General features: G+C 40.9%; 2 protein-coding genes across 3 annotated transcripts; both read right to left on the bottom strand.

Annotated features, from left to right (window-relative positions):
• Nucleotides 1-993: 993 nt before the first annotated feature.
• Nucleotides 994-16,518, bottom strand: LOC308091752 (1-phosphatidylinositol 4,5-bisphosphate phosphodiesterase gamma-2-like). Its single transcript, XM_080437468.1, has 22 exons — nt 16,368-16,518; nt 11,145-11,348; nt 9,952-10,101; nt 9,731-9,824; nt 9,594-9,641; nt 8,206-8,290; nt 7,711-7,791; nt 7,583-7,605; nt 7,380-7,452; nt 7,020-7,121; nt 6,808-6,920; nt 6,462-6,547; nt 5,596-5,713; nt 5,291-5,459; nt 5,086-5,133; nt 4,105-4,192; nt 3,594-3,797; nt 3,141-3,274; nt 2,826-2,943; nt 2,140-2,307; nt 1,705-1,804; nt 994-1,596 (listed from the first exon to the last, which is right to left on the bottom strand). The coding sequence occupies exons 2-22, from the start codon at nt 11,341-11,343 to the stop codon at nt 1,566-1,568; spliced, it is 2,232 nt and encodes a 743-aa protein (XP_080293594.1). The 5' UTR covers nt 11,344-11,348; nt 16,368-16,518; the 3' UTR covers nt 994-1,565.
• A 612-nt stretch (nt 16,519-17,130) lies between these two features.
• Nucleotides 17,131-25,783, bottom strand: vps4a (vacuolar protein sorting 4 homolog A). 2 transcript variants are annotated; one of them, XR_013933799.1, is made up of 12 exons: nt 25,604-25,783; nt 24,384-24,495; nt 23,429-23,573; nt 23,153-23,214; nt 22,609-22,728; nt 22,262-22,418; nt 21,734-21,882; nt 21,536-21,617; nt 20,214-20,433; nt 19,714-19,854; nt 18,623-19,320; nt 17,131-18,575 (listed from the first exon to the last, which is right to left on the bottom strand). XR_013933799.1 is itself a non-coding variant. In XM_080438609.1 (11 exons), the coding sequence occupies exons 1-11, from the start codon at nt 25,622-25,624 to the stop codon at nt 19,219-19,221; spliced, it is 1,311 nt and encodes a 436-aa protein (XP_080294735.1). In that variant the 5' UTR covers nt 25,625-25,783; the 3' UTR covers nt 17,131-19,218. The 2 variants fall into 2 exon arrangements, 1 of the variants encoding a protein (XP_080294735.1); XM_080438609.1 differs by having other exon boundaries at nt 17,131-19,320.
• Between the last annotated feature and the right edge of the window lie 61 nt (nt 25,784-25,844).

Here is a 25,844-nt window from a genome sequence, read left to right as displayed (position 1 = left end):
GTTTGATGACGTTGAGCGGGGTGGTTGGATATGGGCTACTTCATGGGTTTTCCCCAGTGGATACTTATAGCTAGGCCTATCCTACCATAGCTAGGCCTATCCTACTATAGGTCTAGCTACATAACATATCCCTCAAATATTTGATACAATTTCAATTTAATAAAGCATAATAGAAAAGAAAATACAATTATTAACGACCAAGGGGAAACCTTTCCAAGGGCAAAGGCTTAAAACCCCGCTTGGGACCAGCACATTTTCATTTTGTCTTTATATTGAATAAATATTATGAATACCGGAAAATAATAATAATGAATTCACAATTCACTTGATGTGTGAATTTATTATTATCATTTCCGACACTTGCCCAGCCAAGTATGCCTCCCCATCTCTCCTTTTATGAATGACATGCTACTGATGGTTGAAGGCAACCAAATCAGCTTTTTGTTACCACCACCCGCGCTCTGACTCCTCTGGTGTGTAGTCCTCTTAAAACAAACATAATTATGGCAAGTGAAAGGTTGCACTCGGAGTGACAAGATCATGAGTTTTTATTTCTCCACAGGCCTAGACATTAACAAACGTTTCGGCTATCCAGCCTTTCGGCTATATCCAGCCAGTGCACTGCCGAGCGTTCCGGTTACCAATCACAAGAGCTCTCAATCTGGTCCTCACACATTGAATGGAAATTACGTATCCTATTGTCCATGTCCACACTTATAGGCCTACCAGATGATCTAGCTCTGGTCCAGGGCACGCTTCAGATGATCCAAAGATCACAATGGAAACAAGTTTCCAGGACTTTTTTGTGTTATCCTTTTAGCCTTAATGTCTAACTATACCACGTGCCATTTCTGTCTAATAAAGTATTCAATCAATCAATCAAAAATGTGTCACTTGACCTATAGTCAGAATATACATGTGTAAATATGTGCGTTTGGGAAACAGACAAATAAGATAACAAAGCAACACAAAAGTTATCACAAGCATAGCATAGGGTACTTTATTGTCTCAATTCATAAAGAATTATAAATAAAACACAGCAGGCAAACGGTCAACATTATTATAACTGCAGATTCTATTTAATATATAATTCCAAACTGCAACAGCCTCCCTAGTAGCTTATGTCTGGAGCTAATCTCGCACACCACTGGACTGATAAGTGCCAAAGGTCTTGTACACACTGACAGTAGGCCAATTTCTTGATTCTTGATTTCATATTATATACTAATTTAATTTAATTTATTTATACTTCTGTCTCTAACTCCCTGTCCACTTATAACAGTTTTTATTTTAACCAAACATCAATTCAATTGACAGAGTGTGGTGTGACAGTGGCTTACTTACAATGTGCTCAAAGAGAGAGGCTAAGCAGTAAGCACAGCAAAATCCTGAGTTAGTCCTAACAAAAAGTTACAAAAGTAACTTTTTTACATTAATTAAACAACACTCAGGATTCTGAAGCATGGTTTTCTAAATGATGACGAGCAATACAGTAACCATAGCATGTCACCATTGTGCAGGGAAAGAGGGCCTCAGATGGTAGGTGAAGTTCTCATGGATAGAATTTACTGCTCTTTATTTTTCTTCTCTTCATTTCTAAAACACAAGTGGAAACAGCACATATTTATGTTATTTGTTGTTGCTGCAATGGAAGAAGTTTCAGGTTTTCTGCACAGACAGATCTACAATGTGCTAAGAACTTACTCGTTTCCCGCCTGCACTTGATTTATACTGATGTAGACCAAGAGAGAGGCAAGCTCCAAGTTTTCACTGTAGCCATTCTTCAGCGGTACTGAACGATAACCTGTCAAAACATGCAAAACGCTAAACAACCTGTACCACTGCACACACCATGCACACTGAGCAGAAGTGTATGCATTACATAAACATTTGTAAATATTGTGTGTGTGAGTGTGTGTGTGTGTGTGGGGGAGGGGGGGGGGTCTTTGCATCTACCCTATCCATCTGTATACTGTCCCTCGCTGTGTGTGTGTGTGTGTGTGTGTGTGTGTGTGTGTGTGTGTGTGTGTGTGTGTGTGTGTGTGTGTGTGTGTGTGTGTGTGTGTGTGTGTGTGTGTGTGTGTGTGTGTGTGTGTGTGTGTGTGTGTGTGTGTGTGTGTGTGCGCGCATGTTTTCTACCCGTGTGGATTCCTTTAAAAGGAAACGTGGCTTGAGCCAGGAAGGTGGCGTCTGAGAACACGTCCTCTTCACTGACCACAAACCGTAGGAAAGTCAGCTCTGGTTCGTACACTGGAAAGGTTAATGGTGCAGTAGGAGCCCTCCACACTGGATTCAGACCATTATCACCTGGGAAACACCCACACAAATTGAACTAAATTAACAAAAATTAGAGCAGATTCATTCAAAAATAAGAAGACTTTTGGAATGAAGTTGACACTTTAAAACAAAACGATTGCTGATGATTAACTAAAAGTTAACTATGGATTATGGACCGAAGCTCTGCATTTGCATAGCACTTTCAAGTAGAATGTGAATTAAGTATCTTCATACCATCTATATTCACAATGTGCATTTAAACCAAATACCATCTTGTGCATGAGCCTACTCACTTGTGCATGAGTGATGCAATAACGAAAAATACAATATATACAAATACAATAGCCTCTTTCTTAACAACTATTTTGTACTTTGTCGTATGAAGGTGTCGCACATCAAAAATAGCTAATCTACAAATTCACAATGCATCGCATCGTGATATGTGAGATTTAAACTTTTTTCAGCGTACAGTATATGGATATACCCAAAATAAAGACGCCTGGTTTTAATTCGTTACACCCTATTCTTTCAACATTACCCCGACTTACGAACGACAAAGGTCTTGAAATTGCTCTCATGAGTGTGTCCATGTCCACACAATTCAATCTCTACAAAAGGGCAGGCGATGTTGCGGTTTGGCTTAGGAAGGTGCCTGGCTCCAATCACCTGCATGGGGCAGCAGACAGCAAACACAGAATACCCTGAGCATGCCATGCCATAATGGAGACATATTATACAGCAAAATGTAACGCTGATGTTAATTAAATTAATCATACTATACACAATTACTAAACTTGTACGAGGAGAAATAGATTAAAGAAAAGGGGAAATTATTTATAATGAATGTATCTGAGGGGACGTACCCTGACACCAATATTGTACTTGACCTTCTTCTTGTCCAGGTCGTAGCCATCTGTATGCAACAACTCCGGTTGTAGAACATATCCTGAATGCCCATTCAGACTGAAGAGAGCGCTGTTCAGCTGGGTGTGTTTGTCTAGGGTAGACAATCATTAAATTATCTTATATTAGTCATCCAACATTGCACGATTTTTTGGCGGTTTTGGGCGGATATTTCCGAGTTTTTGGTGGTTATTTGCGGTTATTTCTTTTTATAACTCTTAATAAATGTGATTCTGTTCATAAAACAGTTTCGTTTTTTTTGCGGGGCTCCCCCAAGCGCGGGGCCCTGTGCGGCCGCACAGTTCGCACTACCCTTGGTGCGGCCCTGTGTGTGTGTGTGTGTGTGTGTGTGTGTGTGTGTGTGTGTGTGTGGCTGAAGTTTATAGTCTGCGTGTTCAGCCCAGCCTACTGACCTGGAGTCTGGAAGTTCAGTGCCACCATGTGACAACCAACGGCCCACAGACGGTAAGGGTCATAGTTGGAGGAGTCCAAACGGTCGCCTTTAGGGTAGGTCCGACTCAGGGCCTTACGGTTGTACTGTAGGAAGCCTGGGATCTGCTTCTTTTCTGGAATCTTGTTCTCAGCGAAGGTACGGACCTCTTTGTAAGTGTAGTTGTCTGTGGAACGGGAGGATACATTTACAAAAGGCAGACAGAAGTGAGGAGTGTATTCAATTGAAGCGTACAGAATTTCTATGCTGAATGGGAGCTGAATTGTTTGAATGAATCCCCAAAATTTAAATGATATTAATGATATCTTGTATTTCATTGTTTGTTGTGTATGTATATTTATATGTATTTTTGTGTGTGTGTGTTGTTTAGGTGTGTATGCGTGTGTGTGTGTGTGTGTGTGTGTGTGTGTGTGTGTGTGTGTGTGTGTGTGTGTGTGTGTGTGCGTGTGCGTGCGTGTGTGCGTGAGATATACCAAGGTTGTACTTGTCCTTGCCAGGCTGACAATAGACCACCAGGTCTGACATCTCCATGGCAACCTTCAGTTTTTCCTCAATGTTGTCCTGAGATTGGTCAGAACAAAACAACCGCTTCCTGTTAACAACTATGGCAGCCTAGTGCCTCAGTGTTTGGTTATCTTCCTCTGGTTGATTATCTTACAAATGATATAGCTGTTTTAGATTGCTGTTATAAATTATTCAAGCTTTTTGGGGGCCTGCAATCGTAGATGCATAAATTAACATACCAGCACATGGGGAAATATAAAGTATGGAGATCTCTGTATCTGTCAGTCCTTGTCAGTTTTATGCCCATATATGGAGATCCCTGATGTTATCATTGTATGGGCATGCCCCCTTTTGTGCCCATATATGGATCTGACTGATTTGTTAGTGCCTGATGCCATGATGACACATTGAGGTTAGACAACACACTCCATATTTGGACGTAGCTGCATTGGGAACTATTATGTTTGCCGGTCCTCCCGTTAGCCAATTTTTATATAGGATAAATAATATGTATTTTAATATGGGATAAAACAAGTTTACAGTACAACTCTAAATGGACCTGTAGCAATGTTTCTGCAAACAAAATTAATGTGGATATGATCTTTCATTTTGGGATATGTAACCATTAAACCATCAAACCATCAAAACCAACCAAACAAAATTAATAAAAAGTAATGGATATGCCCCTTTTCTGCAGATATTAAAGAAATAATTCACCCATAATTCACCCTGCAAGCAAGTGGGCACTGGTGTTGCAAAGCGAGTTCTAGTTTTAGTTCAAACCCATAATGTACTCCATTCACCTTGCGGAGGACTATACTGTATATGTTGACGACAGAATAGGATGAAGAGAGGGGTTCATCCTTCTACGATGCACTTTGGAATATAAAAGGCCATTAAAGATCACTGTTTTACAGTACCAGTTCTACTGGATCTTGCTGGTCTCCCACCTTGTCTAATGTCCTCGATAATCCAGTCTCCATGTTTAGAGTTTTGTGCTGCAAGAGAGAATAGAAAAAATGTTTGCTTGTTTTGTGTACCATTTTCTAACTCTCAACACATACATTATAACCACCACACATACACGCACAAACAAAGAGAGTAGGGGAGAAAGAGAATGTGAAAGAAAGCCAGTGAGCGAAAGAGAGACTGTACCTTGAGTATAATCTTTCCCTTGAGTTGTGCTGGAGAGGGAAGTTGTTCAGCGATTTCTTCCACAGGTTCAGTCAGCAGTTTGTCCCCAAACACCTCCCTAAAGACACGAGCCATGTGACGCTGCTGCTCAGGTTTGCAGTGCTCCTCTATGGACAGGATCAATGGGTAACTGTGGAATAACATAAGAATAACATGTCTTGTGTGTGCGTGTGTGTCTTGTGTGTGTGCGTGTGTGTGTGTGTGTGTGTGCGTGCACGTGTTTGAGAGCAATGCAGAAATTGAGGAAGGCTTATTCTGACACTAACTCTGAGGTGATGAAGGCATGCTCGTTGATGGCTTTAACAACATCCACAAATTTGATTTTAGTTGTCCAGGTCGATCCCTTGCAGATGATTGGCTCCCCTGGGCCATCCCAGCAGTCCACTGGAATTATACAACAGTACCTCAACTCCTGCAATTTGATTGGTTGATAGCTGTGGTATAACCATATACCATATTCTATATCACTACACAGCAAAAAAAACTAACAAACAAAAAAACTAAACATTAGGCTACAAATTCTATAACGGCACTAAGTAGAAACAATAATCAACAACAAAATGTCAGCATTTAAGGTTAACAACATTTAAGGAGGACTAACTATGGAGGAGTGGATCGAGCAGTGCATGCATTTTGACCTAAACCTGAGCTTTGGCAAGATTAGATTGACAAAGTTGAAAATAATTAAATGTAAATGTAAACACTGAATAGCAACCGCCTCGTTTGTACAGTGATACTACTCTCATGTAGAAATTATCGCAATTAAATTGTTATTAAAAACATATTTTTTTTTGTTTCTTTTCGGGTTTTTTAAACCGTTTTAAAAGTAATAACTCACAAAAGGCCATAGTATATTTTAATTATATCACAGAGGATTGTATATTGTGGTTATATCACAGTTGCTGTAAAGGCAGCCCTCCGTTTCGTGTCAGGCCAAACAACGTCCCTTAGCTGTGATATAATCACAATATACTGTACCACACTTACTGCAACTGTAGTAAGCTAGACAATATAGTACATCCCCCACCATAGCCTTTATTTTTTTGTTCATTTACAAGGTAGGTATTATATGTATAATGGAAGGGTAATACAAACAATTGCCAAATAAAGATATTTCATCCATTCCACTGACATTCAATGCAGCGACAGCCAAGACGCAGGCAGCGTATGTAGGCTTCTGGGGATGACTCGCTGTGAAACTGGTTACCTGTCAGGTACCTTAGAATATCAAACCCATAGACAGGTAATATGTTAAATAACAGCAAGCAACGTTTACAAACTGTATAAATTAATACATAACTGTAAAAAATAATAGCTAAATAATTTGAAAGAAAAAGAGAAAAAAATAAAAAAGTTAATGTTCAGCAAACGATGCGTCTCAGAGCAGTGAGTGTGTGCTTGAGGGAGAGAAAGCATTTACAGTATATGCCACATTTTTTCCAAATATTGTGTGTGCATGCGTGTGCTGGCGTACTGACGTGTTGTGTGAGGAGTTGATCCAGTAATAAGACAGGGGGTTGTTCATATCCATGTCGCTGCTGAGCTTCTCATCCCAAATTGTGTTCTCCTTGGAAAACAGGAAACTTAAATACTGTGAAGGATACAGAGAAGAGAAGTCTGGTTTCAACTCTTACAGTGAGACAGAGAGAGAGAAAGAGAGAGAGAGAGAGAGAGAAAGAGAGAGCAGCACCTCGCTGACAGTGAACTTGGGGTCATTGGTTTTCCTCATGGTGTCATCAATGAAGGTTGCCATCAGCTCTCTGACCTGATTCTGATCAATGGCCCACGTTTCCTGGAGGATGAGAGAGGAAGGGAGACGGACACAGCAAGAAAGAGAGATTGGGACAGTGGAATAGGGAGAGAAATGTCAGTAGTAGTAGTGAGTGAGTGAGTGAGTGAGTGAGTGAGTGAGTGAGTGAGGGAGGAAGGAAGGGAGGGAGGGAGGGACGTAGAAGAAGTGGACACAGGTAAATTGAGAAAGACAGACATGACTGAAATATAACAACGAATATTTATACTAATTGTTCAGTATAATATATGGTTCCTTTACCTTCTGCTGGTGAAGGAGAAATTCTTGGAAGTCATGGAGCAGAACCTCTGACGAATCAGGCTTATCTGTGCTACTACAAGATAGAAAAGACCCAATGCACAGTAACACCACACTAACATGCTACAAACAAGCTATCAATATGGCCAATCAAGAATATAAACATAAGGCAGTGAAGGTCAACGCCCATTGAAGTAGATGCTTACCCCATAATAAACTCCTCAAGGATCTAACATCAAAAGAATGATAGTGAATGTGAATGAATAACAAGCATTAGAATGGATTTTCAGTGCTTTCTTAAAACAACAACAGCACAAGTTAATTTCAGACTCACTTCTTTCTGTTCAAACATTGTGAGGTTGTACAATTTATGAAACTGCTCATAGTCCACCTGGTCTTTTGTTGCTCCCACTTCCTGGGAAAGCAGAAACAATTTCCTGTCATACACCACATGCAGTCACACACAATTCAGAAAGGTTTACCATACTATTTGAGTATGATACTTTCTTTCCTTTCCAAGGTGAGAGAGCTGCCTGCTTGTACGGTAGGTGTGCACTTGTGTAATCTTGTCTGACAAGTCTTGAGTATATTTGAATACAATTTGTGGAATTTCTTAGTTCAACAAAGTAAGGTGAATGACAATGTGGGTCTGCATGCATGCACATGAATGAAGTATTTTGTTATTTTGAATCAATGCACCTCAACAATTTCCCATTGTGGTGTGGGTGATTTAAAGACCAGCTGAAAGGAAAAGTTATTTTTTCACACTTCTAAATTGAAATATTGTGCTGTTCATTTCAGTGAGGACGACAGGGTGAAGATACAGTACCCTGAGCTGTTCTTTGAGGGTTTGTGTGCTAGGTGTCTTTAAGTTAAGTTGAGAGAAGAGGGACTTCAACTCCTTCAAGCTGATGCTGTAGATGACAGGTAGAGAGAAAACATTTTTGTTAATACATTGCAGCTCTAGTATGAATGAAGGGAACTTGAAACAGCATAGAGCGAAAACTTGATAGACAAATGGTGCCTGATTCATGCTTGATCCGTGTGGATGGTGAATGGAGACACTGTATGGTGGTTACAAATGTTCCCGTCTGTGGACAGCACGTAACATTATTTGCTTTTCTTTTGTTGCTTGGTGTGAATTTAAAGATGGATCATATGGCTAATGTCAATGCTCAGTACGGAGAACAATGTGGTTAAAAGGTTTTGGTGATGCACAGAGCCTCCACCAGCACTGGGGTCTCCAGAACTGCTGTATGGCCCTCCATACTAGGGATGGACATTTGGACCTTTTTTTGGTAGACGTTTAACCTTTGGAGTCTGTGGGCAGTTAACCGTCTATGTCGTCATATCAATAAATAAAGTTGCAGTCCTATATGTGGGCAGTTCAAATAGGGTACTAAATATGTATTGTAACATACATTAGGTCTATATCTAATTTTGTTTTCTTCTCTACAAATGCTTTCTTCTTTACTAGGTATTGTAAAATATTGTATGAGGAACAATTGTAGACAATAAGTGATTTTTTTCCATTACTTTTCTGTTCATATTTTTTTATATATATATACAGTGTACTTAAGTGGGGGGAAAGATGTCATCGCCTCCAGTTCTCTTGTTTTACCCAGTTGAAAATAGCATGTTTGGCCAAAAATACATAGTAAAACACAGGAGCCGATATACAGGATTTTAAAGTAATAAGTTAACCAGGAAGTGAATGGAGCAGTAAATCTTCGGATCACGTTATCTTGGGTTCTGGACGTTTTTTGTTTTTTTTAATGACGGAGATCTCCGCCAATGGCGGTAAACGGGTGGATTTGAAATGACGGAGATCTCCGTCAATGGCAGGGAATGTGTCTGGAAAATGGTCTACGTTTACTCAGTTATAATGACATTGACATGTGTTAATGCTGGTATGGTCCTTTAATACAGTAGTTCTCAAACATTTTCATGTCAAGGACTCCCAAATTGATATGATGGGGGGCATCTGAAAAGATTTTGTGCTAGGGCGTCAACATTTTTCCAAAACAGCAGATCCTCAAGCTCACAATGTGTTGTGGTGTGATACATTGTGAGCTTGCAGATTGTCTATAAATAGGCTTAAAGTGGTTGCTGGGGACCCCCTGGAACCCCTTCAAGGATCCCTGGGGGTCCTTGGACCCCACTTTGAGAACCACTACTTTAAGATACAAACAAGATACAAGAAGCAAAATACTCTACCTCTTCTCTTTAGTCGGATTGATAGAACACCACTGTTTCCTCAGCCAACTAGAAGTACAGAAATAAGTATTTTTTGTAAGATAACCATATCTTTCATAACATGTTCATTATCATTATCGTTGCATGTACATGAGTACCTCTTGATGATGTCTGGAGTAGGGGCTGCCAGTGTCTCTTGTCTTAGTAACTCCAGTCCTGACATCCATTTGTCTGCATCCTCCGCTGAATCAGCTGGAAAATCCGTAGACGTTTCACCAGCATTTCATATAAAATATATTTGGCAAAATACTATAAAGCCATTATTGTGTATGAGAAACAATATGATTTCGGTGTTGCACACATAATATTACATACCCACCTCCAAGACACAGTGTGTTCAGTACAAACTCTGAGCCATAGAATATTGTGAAACAGGTATTTTCATCATGTTTGTCCTTGCTGTCTTTGAAGTGTTCAAAATCTTTTGAGTTTCTACCACGACGAATCTCCCTGATCTCAAACAGGTCCACTGAAACACAAGAGGAAATATAGATTTTGTTATTGCTTTTGTAAATGGAATAAACACCCAAGAATGATCCTAACAAAATATGTAATTTATTTTTTTATTATTTATATGTAATATATTTGATATCCTGCTGCTAGTCTACTCTACATCCTGCAGATTGTCTCAACTGGGGAGACAAGCGTAGGAAATAGGAACTGGGTCCTTTATTTGTTTTTCTTTCCTTGTATCAATTGCTCAAAGAAAGAACCATGGGGACTGTGGGTGGGTACCGATTGCCTTTGATTTAGTGACATTAAATGTAACTTTTGTGAAGTATAATCCATTTTGTTGTACTTGATCCCTTTTATCTTTTCTTCTTTTTCCTTCTTGCTCCTGCTCACATACCAAGCTCTCCCTTACACATTATGATTAATAATTACCTTAATGGGTGATTTTCAATGCAAAAGTACTCTGCCTTTAAGGCTGCTGTCATGGTCCAGTAAAACGCTCAAGAGTTCTCTTACACTTGAAGAGTTTGCAAACTGATATCATATTTTTACAGGAAACACATTTGTGTGACTCCGATCAATCCAGATTGTGTAAACCTTGGGGTGGGTCAGGTGTTTCACTCTAGCTTTAACTCTAGAGGCACAGCTATACTGATAAATAAGAACATTCCTTTCTCTCCAGTAGACACCATCTCTGATCCACAAGGCCGCTATATCATTTATAGTGACCGCATCTCTATCTCAAACATCTGTAATTCTGGCAACTATTCACCTGTTTCCTAGGCTGTGTGTTTTCCACTTCCTGTCGATTTGATCCAATGAAATCCAATGAAACTGGTCAGATGACCAATGATATCCAATGAAATCGACAGGAAGTGGAAAACACACAGCCTAGGAAACAAGTGAATATGCTCCGAATTGGGACAATGCTGAATTTGTAACAAAACTATGTACTTCTATCCCTAATGTAGACTCCCATTATCTAATCTTCGGTGGCGATCTGAACACCACAGCTGGGTCACTCCAACCCTAAACTTTATCAGCCAGCGTTTTACTTACTGACTCTATCAGTCTTGTCTGCAGTGCGCCTCCATGCCACCTGTCGTGTCTCCATGTTAACCTGCAGAGTGAAGCGCTCTGCCTTCTTGTGGAACCGCTCTGCCTTGAAAACTGTCATGTGGAAGACCCTCTCTAGGTCCCGCTTGATTAGGCTCTTCTGGTCTTCTGTCATGTCCCTCTCCTGTCCCTGATAATCCATCTCTGCTGCAGAGGAGTAAATAGAAGCAGAGAGAATGAGAGACTGAGGGAGATTTCAAGATGAAAGACTTTCCTAGAGCTTATATAGTACATGGGTGATGACCCACCACACCCTCTCCTACAGTATAAGTCTACTTGGTCTAGTGGAAAAGTAAAGAAAAGAATCAGCATGTTTCTCTCTCCACAGCGACACACAGGCTACATGCGCGCGCGCACACACACACACACACACACACTTGCCCCATCTCTCACTCACTCAGAGTGCTGCTCTCAGCTGTCTTCAGTTAACTCGTCTCATGAAAATAGCTGTCACTGTGTTAGTGTCCCCGCCTTGTCAGAGTGTTATAGTTTGCGGGTGTTAACTTGCTAAAGATGACAAGTGGGAAGTGCCTCCACAAACGGTTCTGAGTGACAAATATGAGGCACTTTGGACAACTGTAAAATGTTGCGCTTTCTCCTTCCATCTCTTTTCACCTGTCACCTGTGATTCTTCTGCCTACACATACATCATGTCCTACTATGAGCGAATAGGGGAAGGGGATCAACGTCACGTGATTCCCTTGTTTTACCCGGCAAAAACTCGGATGTGTGTCTCAAATAATATGATTATTGGCAGAATCGCGAAAAGTTTAGAATATTTTGCGGTCCCGTTTAAAATGTTCACAAGATCGGTGGTTGTTGCAATTACCTGCACTACAAAACTTCACCATATGTTGCCCTATGATGAAATACACCCATACAATGTAACAATGTGTGCGTTCCGTAATGCAATTCCAATGGTGAAAGCTGTGTTGTTTCACCCGGTAAAGGAATGGCAGATTCAACCATGCCCCGAAATACCCATATTAGTAAGGCGGGAATATGCCGTTTTCAATACACGATAGTGCACTTGGTGATACAAGCGTGAAATTTGGCACAGATGTCCTTCATATGACCCTAATTGATAATCAACCTCTAGCCACGCAAAAATCCTAAGATTTCAAGATGGCCACCACCAGTTTTCAAAATGGCTGCAACTGGGCCAATGTTTTGGACTATATCACTTTGCTGGGGCTTATTTTAATATATGAGAATATGTTTTGGAGGTATTTCTACCAAGTACGATAAAAAATAACATTAGGTTCCAATATGGCGGCATGTTTTCCAATATGGCTGCCGATAAATTGCAGAAATGTGCATCTGCTTATGGTTTATCCACATGAGCTTGTAGTACATGTATTTGTATTCATTACCATACACAGAATCCATTTATGGAACATTTGAAAGTGATTTATTAGCTTGGTAAAGCTTAGTGCTTACTTTTTGTTTTGTTATAAGTCATTATAAACACATTCTCATTTACAATGGTGGCTGGGCAAGTGACAGGCCAGTGTACTAGCAACTGCAACCACAGAGGGGTGTGCAGATAAGTCCAAACTTAAAGCATTTGCAGTGTCCAGAACATGCTTTTTTACATCCACATCGTGTCAGCTTCTGGCATAATTTGGCAAACAGGACTGCACAAGAGTGACTGGCCCCATATATGTCCTACTTGGAATGCACTTCACTTGCATTCACTTCCTTGTAGGAACTACTTCTATGAAGTTCTATCGTACATGAGTACTATGAACTCCTCAATGACTTGCATATGTTTATCATTTATTGCAACAGGTGTTGAACCTAATTTGGAGAAGTTGTCTGCCATGCTGACCTTTTTCCCTTTCCATGGAAGGACGAAACTGTGTGGCATCCCCTGAATGCATGAAAGAAGCAAAGACCTGATGACTTTGATTCAATAGCTGATGCAATTTCATGAACGGGGATCCATCTGAGATCCTTCCCTCCTTCCAAAGGCAATCCACAGCTAATTCAAGCCAAGTCTTTGAACAAGTGAAACTGTTATGTCAACAATGTCAGTATCTGAGGCAGAGCTGCAGAGGATAGCATCTGACACATCATGATTCGCAGCTCAGATACTGACGTTGTTGTCATAGCAGTTGCACTTGTTCATATTAAGTAAGTCTGAGACTTATTGTCAGTATCAGCTGAGAACGCAGGGGTCTTATAGACCCCCTGGTATTGCTGAGGTGGAGCGCCACACTCACCGTACCTACTCATACACTGATCCTGACCGAACCCATGACCATGTGATCCGAAGGTGAAAGCTCTACCGACTGAGCTACCCAGACACAAAGACTTGGCTTGAAAAAGCTGTCGAAGGACCTCAGATGGATCCCCCTTCATGAAAATGCATCAGCTACTGGATCAAAGTCATCAGGTCTTTGCTTCTTTCATGTGTTCAGCAGATGCCATACAGTTTTGTCCTTCCACGGAAAGAGAAAAGGGTCAGCACCTGTTTGAGAAAATATCCCTATATATATATAAGTTTTTGTATTTATTGGTGAACATATTGAAAAGTCTGTTGCCCTAGGTCATTAAAAAGCTACCAAATCTATTTAATTAATACAAATACATGTGCTACAAGCTCATGTGAATGTACATTTATGCAATTTATCGGCAGCCATATTGGAAAATATGCCGCCATATTGGAACCTAATATTATTATTTTTATCTTACTTGGTAGAAATACCTTCAGAACATATTCTCCTATATTAAAATAAGTGGGAAATCAAAGATTTACAGTCCCAGCAAAGTGATATAGTCCAAAATGTTGGTCCAGTTCCAGCCATTTTGAAAACCTGTGGTGGCCATCTTGAAATCTTAGGATTTTTGCGTGGCCAGAGGTTGATTATCAATTAGGGTCATCTGTGCCAAATTTCACGCTTGTATCACCAAGTGCACTATGGTATCAAATTCCCGCCTTACTATATGTGTGTCTCAAAGAATTGTTGTGCCCAGAGCATAGAGTTAAAAATAATAGAGAGGGCACCCGAAATCTCCTCCCATCCACTTGTTGGATGGGAGCAGTTGCTCACCCAGCGCATGGGCCTGAATCACCCCTTCTTCCGGGTTGGAAATTTGGTGGGCGCGGCCTATTTTGGGCCCCAGTGCGTCACTTCTGTGACGCGTTTTGCGTCACAGAAGCGCGCAGCCCCGTGTGCAAGCTCGTGCGCATGCTCGTGAGTCGAGCCCATTGGTCGAAACCGTTTTCGCTCGTTTATGTTGAGGTACTAAGCTGCAGTACCATGAATGGCCAGCATGTCCATTTGGCTTCAATGAAACCACTGGGTTCTGGGGGCTTGGCCCAGAGCCTTCTATAGGGTATAGCAGAGGCGGCCATTTTCTGGTTCCATCATTCCAGACCCCATTCATTTTTCCCATAGAGATTTCCAAAAATATTTATATAAATTAATTTAAGCCTAGAATCAAGTCATCCAGGATCCTGGTGAATCATGACCATAAAACATTTGATTCTGTGAAAATATTTTTTTAAATATTTAATTATATGATATACAATATTTAATAAATACCCTTAGTTTTGCCCCCCCCCCCCCCCCCATTTATTATTTAATACATTTCCTTTTACCCCTATGCCTGTCTCTGTGTCTTTGGGGTTCCCGGCACATTTGGCTCGACATTAGTCTGAGCTTGATCATATTCATACCACTTCAACTAATGACCGGTTACAACTGTGTACACACCGCACACACTACAACAGATTTTCAGCCACAGATGCTTTCCAACACTTATCAGCGTCGACATTGGGCTGGTGTATCGGGTCCTGTAGCGAAATCGTTTTGGCTCTGAGTTGTTCAGAGCCCCTTCATTGTGTAAGTTTTGACATTTTTGTAAAATAGACTCATCACGCAAATCTTGGAAGGCAATCATAGCGCATTGGAATGGAATATGAAAAAATCTGCATGATACGTGTTTGTCACGATTCCAGAGATAATTTGTAGTGTGGTGTCTTTCTTGGCCTACTTACTGGGAGAGTGTGCATATAAAGACTGACTCTGACCACTCCAGCGGTTTGCAAGATCGGCCTGGTGTAGATAATTACAGTATATCAGTTTTATCATTGGTGGATTAAGGACATGTTGGCACATTCAGCAAAATTTAAACTCGAAAACTGAAGTTAAAATTTGCTTAATCATGGTCATGAACAAAAGAAGAAAACAATTTGCACTGTTCTTGCTCAACATTAACACACAAGCTGTATGCCCACATGCGCGTGCACGCACACACACACACACACACACACACACACACACACACACACACACACACACACACACACACACACACACACACACACACACACACACACACACACACACACACACACCATTGCCACATGTAGCAGCTCCTCCTCTTGCTCACAGTGCTGTTCTCAGCTCTCTTACCTCGACTTGTTTATTCCACTTGAAAATAGCTGTCACAGTGCTATGGTATGCGGGTGGTTGTGGTTAAGTGTCAAATATGAAGCACTCTGGACAAATGTCAAATAATTGTATTAAAGGGATATTCCACTGCGCCTCACGCCGAAATCAGGCTGATCTAGTGCGTCTCAGGTGCGGAAACACATATAGCTGAATAAAGAAGGCACTGGAGCAACTCGAACGATTTCAGCTTTTTTTTTTTTATCACAGGGTGCAGATTACATCTTCGTCAGGTCAAATAATTGTACTAGGCCTACTACTTCCTCTTTCAATATCTCTCTAGTGTATTTGACTGGACTTTTGACCAGAACGGTTACAAAACAGCATGAGTGATTTTTGGAAATATGTTGCATTTGAGAATGATGAATTAAGTAAATGTTGACACATCCAGTTATTGATCTGTTCAATGCGCAAACACAGCAAATCTATGGGGCAAACATCATGTGAGAGAGCTATGCAAATTTGAGTGTCATGTGCATAATTATGGTACTGTAAGTTTTTTTTTTAATATAATTTGGGCTAACAGTAGCATGTAAATGTTGATTTGAAGAGGCCCAAGTATTGAACCATGGGGAACTCCTTGCTGTGGTCCATAGCGTTAAGAGTTCTCCTTAACGCTATGCGGCCATAAGTGTATTTCCCTCATTGAACAGGTGCACAATGTCTACACTTAAGTAAAAATAAGCAATATACTTTTGCTACTCACTGAAACAAAGACGGTCTTTGATTGTTGAAAGCCTGTTCTCTGCTGTGGGAACTCTCAGAACCCCACCTTTTGTGTAAAATCCACTTTTTGGCCAGAAAATAAAATATATCCAATTGGTAGTATGGCAGCCTGTGAGTCCAAAGGTGCTAAATATAAAAACCTCAGCCAGGTCAAGCTGTAAGTAGTTTCCACTGTTGGAATCATTTAATGTCTTTATTATATTATTATGAACAGCACCATGACCTCCAATACTGACTTTTGAAAACAAAATGGCAGTGCTCCGTGGCTTATTTTTTATTTTTAAGTTTGAAGTTAACTTCTTCTTTCAGTGGTAAAAGGGCCGCCCCGACATCCACTATGAAGCCGACCACATATTGTCGCTATGGTGACAAAACTTATAAGGCAATTTAGAATACTACAATCCATCGCGTTGTGAGCTTGTAGATCGGCTATTTTCAAATTGCCTATGTATAAAATTGGGCTAAAGTGACTGATGTTGATGTTTTATAATATAATAATTTATATCTGCAAAGTAACTAAAGTTTTCAAACAATTGTAGTGGAGTAAAAATACAATATTGGCCTTTGAGGTGTAGTGGAGTAGAAATTAAAGTACTGAAAATTGGAAATGCTCCAGTAAAGTAAAAATACCTCACAAATGTACTTACTGTAGGTACAGTACTTGAGTAAATGTACTTAGTTACTTTATACACCACTGGAAATTATACAACAAGATGTGTCACATTTTAATTTGAAATGTCTGTTTATTAATTCAAGTTAGATTAGTTGGTTACATGGGCCAACGATAAAATAGGGCAAACGATAAAATAGGGCCCATAATTGACCTTGAATTTAACCAGTAGCTACACAAACAACGATACTAGTGGGATACCTCAACGAGCAGGATTACTCAATTAGACAGATAGTGACCATGGCATAACTTAAAAGTAGAATTTGTAGTGTCAGATCATTGGTTGGTAGTGTTACGTTTTCAACAACATGGTACTCTATCTTTGTGGGCCCTAATAGTTTGCAATAGGCCTACTTCTTGAAAGAAAATAACTCCCAAACATTGAAGTCAGTGACATAACATGGTCAACAGAGGAAATACCCAAGTGTAAACAACTCTCACCTTCAACAATGAGCTATGAAGTGGGTCAGTCTATCATACAGCAAAACAAATGGTTGAGCTGATAAAATACGGTAGGTGATCTAAAATAAATACAATATAAATAGTGCTAACACTGTTAGGCCAGTAAAAGGAAAAAAAATACTTTTGGAAATATTTGACCCACCATATTCTTAAATTGAATATTCATTCGTTTCAGAGGCAGAAACATGCAAGATGAGAATCATTACACTAAAATTATAAATGAGCTGCTCTTTATATGGTTATTTATAGCATTGTCTCAAATATATTTGTGACTTTCTTTTTTTTTGGAGGGAAATCAGTTGAGTTGAAAGTGAAATGACTCAGGTGTTTTATTTTATTTTATACCAAATACTTGTTAAGGGCGCGCTCTCACCGCACTTTTATTTTACCTCTGGGGCAGAATCTGCCAGTGCATTGTCAATGTAAATGCGTGGATTCATGCAAGAGCGGATTTTTCCGCGCTCGGGTTAGGGTTTTTCCGCGCTCCCACCAAAACATGGTCGGCTAGCGTTAAACGCAGGTTGTGCGCGGCCACAGTTTTTTGCAGCCAGCGGATTCTAAAAAACGGGAGTGACGCGCCCGTCACTCACTTTCCAATCTGGGAACCCATCGCCAAATGTTCAGGACCCTCCCCGTAGCCCGCCTTCTGCCTTGAGCACCATGTTGCTTCCTCTTGGGACGGTCCGCCTTCGACTCACCCGATTGGACAGAGAGGGAAAATCAGCTCCTGCCTCCAGCAGTTTTATGCTTCAAATGGACAAGTCGTGTAGAGCAGATAAACGCACGGTCTGCGTTCTGCGGAAAGTGAATCCACGCATTTACATTGACAAAGCATTGGCAGATTCTGCCCCAGAGGTAAAATAAAAGTGCGGTGGGAGCGCGCCCTAAGTTTAGTTTCTTTTTCTCCCAGGTCATCGCTTATGGAGCCGGTTCTGCTATAGCGACATAGCTGTTGAGAGACGTTGGGTGAGTTGTGAATCTAGCATAACCAAATAAACAAACAGGGCTGTTAAATAATACCATATAAATACATGAACACAAAATGTAGTAAAATATCTCTCTCTCACACACACACACACACACACACACACACACACACACACACACACACACACACACACACACACACACACACACACAAACTTTTCCTTCAAAAAGCTTTTCAAATGTCACGGTCCTTTGTAGTGATCCAAAACAAAGTGCAGAATGGCAAAAAGAACAGTCGACAGTGGAGGCTCAGAGAGGGAAACACTTGTTATATAATAATTTGTTTAAATGTTCTTGCCAATGCAGGTTTGATGTAAACAATTGTAAATATGCTGTAGTGCCTGCCAACTGTCTGAAATGGGGCTTGACAGGTACTGTATATCACAGAGTCGGCTAATCGCTTTCCACCAAGATGTTTTTTTTGTTTTATCAATTGCACTCCTCCATGGATTAAAAAACAGGACTGGTGGATTAGAAGTACAAAATACACAATTCTTCACTGTATTTCTTACACACCAGCTTTTTTTCCCATTGCTTTTTTAACTTTAAAATCCAGGAAAGGCAGTGAAGCAAGCACACGCTTGAGAGTAGAAAGCGTGCAGCACGGTACAGCGGTCAAGATGTTGGGTATGCATGGTACTTGAGGGTGCTTGACCCTTCAGGCGGACTAGGGGTTCACTTTCTTTCTTCCCAGATATGTCTCTTCTGTCACTCAACCATCCATTCCAAAGTCGTCTGTGAACTTCTTGACCTTAAACAAGTCTTCAGTGTTGACTGTGGGGCGTGTGGTAGACAGAGAGCGCAGCATATCGGACTGGAAAACACAGAGAAACACACAACAAATTTACTACACACAGACACTCTAGGTTAATGGGAAAATTGGACAGCAGGAACCAAAAACTGGAATAAAAAACATTACACTGGGAATAGGTCTGTATGCAAACCCTGGTTCCAATTAAGTACCCGCTCCCCACTGGCCGCTGTGGCCAGCATGTAATTACCAATTAAGCTCTATATACTTGCCCCATTCTCGTACAACAAATATAAAAAAATTGCCGGTCTACAATAAAACAGGGACGCCAGATTGAAAGTGCTTAAAAAGTGAGTGAGTGACAGACAACAACAGTTGCTTCATTGTATTGTGTTTTGTGGTGGTGTCATTAGAGACGTGTATTATACTGCAAGTGTGACAATGTGTGTCATTCACCATGCACACGATGGGCTCCAGTAACTTGTCACTAGGCACCTCCATCCAGGTCATCTCTATGGCAGCAGGATCACCAGGAGAGCACGGGGTCAAGAGGTCATCCACCATTATCTGGCTGTTACTACGGGAAGGACCGCATACCTACAGGTACAGTATATGATACAGAAATATTTGTAATAAATCTCATCCTATCTCTATATTTCATGTTTTACGCCATATTGTTTTCACTTCAGCATGTCATAGAACAAAAACAGAACAATGAATATACAGTGGTTGTTCAAATAAGCAACACTGACACACTCACATACCTATTCAAACTATTCAATTTAGTTTACAACGGTAATCCATACTAATTAAAAACAAATTACCAAGTCATAGACATGGTGGGATCTGAGATCCCAGAAGTGATAAGCTTTATTTATTCTCCGCTGTGCGCTGGCGCCATGTACTGAATGTCACATTCCCACTTGCGGAAAGGAAGTGTCTCTGTGTTGCATTACCTTTTTGAAGTGCGTGGCTGACTGGACCTTCCTGACGGGCTGCATGAGGGCATCTCGGACGATGACACTGATGTCGGCCCCGGAGTAGCCTTGTGTTTTGTGTGCAAGCTGCCGCACGTCAGGCTCGCTCAGGCTATGTGGCGTGTTGCCAAGGTGCAAGCGGAACATCTGGGACCTGGCCGGCTCCTCAGGCAGAGCGATGTAGATACGCTTTTCAAACCTGAGTCAGAGCGCAAAATAGGGATGTTATGAATTCATTTGTCAAGTTATAGATGAATATTTTCTTCTTTCTTTTGCCAATTGCGCCCCTTTTTTTCCAATTTAATTATGCCAATTATCTGATTTCCCCTCACAGTTATGTAGTCTTGTCACTGCTGACTTCTACTGGTCTTTTGGACAGGTTGGTCCTAGGGATGGTATTGAAATCACATGTTCCTCCACACACTCCTCTGATACACATGTTATTGTCTGCCACTTCTTTTCAACTGCGTGTGGAGGAACACCCTTATTGCTCATAGTTAAACACCCCTGCTGACAGATGCCCTTGACCAACCTGTAGGAGCCGTTAAGGCAGCAACAAAACATGCCCCCTGTCTGGCTTCCCTCCCACAAACACAGCCAATTGTGTCTATTGGAAGGGTCAAGCCGGACGCACCACATAGTATTTGATCACCTAGTCTCCACACTATGGAAAGAAGAATATGCTTTTTGAATAAAGTAATGTCATAGAAAAACAACAACTAATGTTTACCAATATACTAGGCCTGACCTCGACTAAGTCGAATAGTCGACTGGTTAGTCGCGGGGGGTCCGAGTCGACTGCGTGTCTCTTAGTCGAATCTAGTCGATTTTTTTTGTTTTTTAAGGGCCAAAAATTTGTTTAATTGTTTTTTGGCCAAGTCTACACCTGCAACCACACGTAACTTCCACTTTATTCTTCTTATTCCTCGTCTTTGTATTGGTATTGTTTGTGTTGGAGCGCCTCAGTGCGGCTGCAGAGTTCATGTGCAACCTCTTCCAGAGAGAGATAGAGACACTAGAAACTCTGCTGGAGACACAAAACAAACTGTGTAGACTTGGCCCTTTGAAATAAAATGTATTTTGGCCCTTAAAAAAAACAAGAAAAAAAAATATATATGTTTTTTTTTTGCATTAGTCGACTGCCAGTCGACTATTGTCAATTAGTCGCCAATTAGATTCGACTAAACAAATCCTTAGTTGGGGACAGGCCTACAATATACACATAATGTATATACACATACGAAACTGACAGACACATTCAAACACACAGTTAACTGTGTCTACATTCAGGTTGCCCCGACCTTCTGCGGATGGCAGCATCTAGGACCCAGGGGATGTTGGTGGCTCCCAGGACCAGGACTCCATCATTGTTATTTCCCACACCTGACAGATCAGAGCAGGAGTCAATAGGACAACGTTTGTTAGTGTCATACAGCAAAGACCTAAATTAATGACACATTAAGTGCATGTATCAAAGTATGCACTGTACAGTATCTCACCCTGCATTTGTACCAGGAACTCGGTTTTGATTCTGCGGGCGGCCTCGCTCTCATTCTCATTCCTGGAGCCACACAGCGAATCCACCTCGTCTATGAAGATGATGGAGGGTTTGTGTTGGCGAGCCAGATCAAACAGGTTTTTTACCAGTCTGAGAGACGGAGAGAGGAAGGATGGACACAGACATTTAATAAAAAAAACAACAGAGGGCAGAGACCTTTTGAGAATGAATGGGGGTGGTGACTGTCTGGACCATAAATACGTTTAATACCACTATAGGAACGTTGATGGTTCGACTCCCAAAAGTGAGTCCTTGTTCTTACTAATTGGTAGCCTATGTTTTGAAATGCCCACAGTTTTGTCAAATGTATGACATAAAACTTAACAGTTTAAGAAAGGCATGGGTAAGTGTATTACTATTTACTGTAGCATTTCTGCTACAATATTTTTCTTTTTAATTCTTACACTCAGAGTTAAATCATCACATTAATTACAGTGTAGGGTGGGCCTATTGTAAGAAAGACACCCACTTCTCACTCTCCCCAAGCCATTTGGACATGAGATCTGAAGAGGAAACGGAGAAGAAGGTGGAGTTGTTGGCCTCTGTGGCTACAGCCTTGGCCAAGTAGGACTTCCCAGTCCCCGGAGGGCCGAACAGCAAGATGCCTCTCCATGGAGTACGCTTGCCTGGGACAGACATAGTAATAGGACATCATTACATACTGATAGCCTGGAATATTTTGAATAGAACAAATTATGTCATGATGAGAACATGTGACATTGTAGCCCTTTTGCATCTGACAGGGTGAAAATGGTGATAATGACATAACAGCAAAATGGCCAGCGTGTAAATATGGTCAACCCTACAGCACAGTACCTGTAAAGAGATGAGGAAATTTTATGGGTAGGATTACAGCTTCCTTGAGAGCTTCCTTGGCACACTCCAGTCCAGCGACATCATTCCAACTGACGTTGGGTTTCTCCATTACAATGGCACCTGTACATAGAAATACACAAAGACCAAGTGTTATAGATCAATATAATTCATCCAGACTTCGGGATTCGCCATTACAATGACACCTGTATAGAAATTGAGAAGCGTTATTGATCAACTTGAGCAAACCCAAACCCTAACATTTATGGGACAGGTGAAATAAAGAAGTGAACAAACCTGTAACCTGCCATATATATTTAAGTTATGTTTCAACTACACAGCTGAATTATATAATCTGTCAAAGACAGAAATGTGATAAATAATATAAAAATAAAAAACAGAATTATTGTTTGGATGCATCCATTTTGCCAATCATGTCAGGCCATTGAATATGTATTCTATGATGGTAAACATTTGTATTCCAATTACAAAAAAAATTGATGCATGGGTGCATAAATGTACTGTACAGATTTTTGTGCACACTCACCCATAAGTTGCTCCTGCAGTTTCTTCTTCTCTGGGTTCTCACCCTCGCTGTCACTGTCACTCCTAGATAGGATATAGGATGCACACATAAAGAAGAATGCCAAACATTTTCTACATTTATTTTAATGTCGTCTCGGCTGTTTTGTCTCTGTGCTTTTTAATATTTATTTATTTGCATGTATTGTGCGGTCTTGTGGAGCATGTTTTGTTCTGTATTGAAAAATGTCCCCAAAAAGCGTTTTAATAATAAGAGCAAAGCAGTAGAGTGAAAGCATACTTGTCATTGCCCTGTGCCTCTTTCACAGGTTTCTTGCCCTGTTTGTCTTTGTTCTTCAGGTAGTCTTTTAACTTCTCCGCTCTATCCAGGTACTGCATGCACTTCCCTCGTATGCTTTCCTTTGCTTTGTCACTATGGGCTTCATCTGAAGAAAAGAAAATACACACAATAAAACAAAGGAACCCAGAATGTGTTAAACATCACTATGATGAAGGAGGTAAATGGCTCTCTCTTAGCCGCAGGTGTTTGCATTGTACTGCAAGCCATAAGTCGCAATTCCTTCCATATACAGCCCTCTTCATTACAAAGAAAAGTCCTATCTGATGGTATTTGATGGTGATAAACTCACCAATATTGTGGATTATCCTCTTTGTATCTGCAAGCCTTGGTGTGTGAGATGAATTCCAAAGCAGGTTTTGGGGAGAGCTCGTTTTACATCACTGAACATCCTGCATATGCAATTTCTTAACATGTATTTACCTATTCTGTTCACCATGGCTTGCCAAGTTGGACATCTTGAAATGATTTATGTTTTTTTAAATTGAACACAAGCAGGATGTTGAGTACTCCCGAAAACAACTTTGTTCACATGCTGGCGAGAATGAGCACATGCAAGTAACACAGGTGTAAATCACAGCAAAAGAACACTTCGAAAAACCCTTCACGAGAGTTATTGACAAAGTTGCTCATAACATAACAGTGGACTATTGTGAAAGGCTTTCAGATACAAAGTGGATAATCCAAGCAGTCCATAGAGGACGGTGCAATATTAATGAGCTTATCACTGTTAAATAAAAGCAGATAGGACTTGTGTTTCTCACGGAGAAGACTGTCTATGGAAAGAATTGCAACTTATAAGTTGCAGTACAAAGCAAACACCCTACTGTATGTAGGCAAACATGATAATGCGGTATTCAACACTGGAGGACTCTAAATGAATGAATATTGTACTCACATTTGATAGCATGCAGGAAGTACTCCACGGCATGCTGGTAAAGGCGCAAGGCCTCCTCATAGTTCTTTGCCTTGTCCTCCTCTGTGGCTTTGGTAACAAGATCAATCGCTTTCTGTAAGAAAAAATAAATAGGTGGATAATATACGATACGTGTAGGTGAGCAGAAAGGAATGTGAGGGGGATGGAACTAGGGAAATAGAAGGTTAGAAACCAGAAATTGTTCATGTTAAGAGTCAGCATACGACCTAATGATGGTAAACAAATGATGCAATAGACTATCATAGATGTATTTAATCGATTTTGACATTTGCATATCTATGATTATCATAGATAGGAAAGTAGCCTTGGATCAAGACTTTAATAGATGTATTTTATCCATTTTCACATTTGCCTATCTATAAGTAAAAGTCAGACTCGATTACACATCTATGATAGTCTTGATCCAAGGCTACTGCAATAGCCTTACCAAGCAGTGGTTGTCGTGTAGTTTATTTAACATTATTTATATTTACAGTATGGGACAGACGTTATTCCACTAGAATGCCAATCCTCCTTACAAAACACACAAGCAGAGGTTTGACTAGTCAGCATCATCATCATCATCATCATCATCATCTGTGTGGGCACTACCCAGCTAGCTCACAACTTGAGCAGCAGGCTAACAATCACAAGCTAGTTAGCATATGATGTGGCAATCGTTGGCTGCAACCCGCCACGACGCTTCGTGTAATTGTTGATAAGGCCATTCAAACGATGTGTCCAGCTTCCAGTATGATAGCGGCAATCACAGGTGGAATCTGTTCAATGGCAGAAAAATTATGCCGTTCGCTAACGCTGCTTAGCTGTACATAGCTGTTATACCAAAACGCTCGCCCCAAAACACGGTCGCCCCGGCGACCTAGGAACGGTCGCCACCAGGTATTCCAGGCTAAACGTAACCTTAGTAAACTACGCCTAAACAAACCTAACCTTAGTTGTTCCTAAACGTAACCTCAGTAAAACGGGGCCAGAACCGAACCTTATTCCTAAATTTAACCTCAGTGAAACTATGCCTAACCATAACCTTATTTCTAACCACATCCTCAGTAAAACAAGAACAGCTGGAGGCGAGCGGTCCGCGGCTAAAAAGAAATGGGGGCGAGCGTGTTTTGGGACGAGTCTTCCGGTTACCCTTAGGAATCTGCAGCCAACGTTTGCTATCCTTCAGCTGCTAAACATACCTGTAATGTTGACGTTGTCATTTCATCTCACTCTGCTGCTATCCGCCCAAATGTCTTGGCTCTCTGGCCCAACGGCAACAACCCACTGTTGTCTGGAGAAACTAGCCTGCTAACTGTGTTGTCTTCTTCGCAAGGGGAGGACTGCACTTGACATGACAGAGCTGGCTGAGAGAGAAGACAGCTTCACATCGGCCTAGCAACCAGCGTTGCCAGGTTTGGGGAGAGAAACAAGCAACGAGTT

The sequence above is a fragment of the Gymnoscopelus braueri genome, assembly GCF_963280865.1.
Source record: "Gymnoscopelus braueri genome assembly, chromosome: 9".
NCBI classification, from domain to species: Eukaryota; Metazoa; Chordata; class Actinopteri; order Myctophiformes; family Myctophidae; genus Gymnoscopelus; species Gymnoscopelus braueri.
This window is presented reverse-complemented; position numbering and strand designations above follow the sequence as displayed.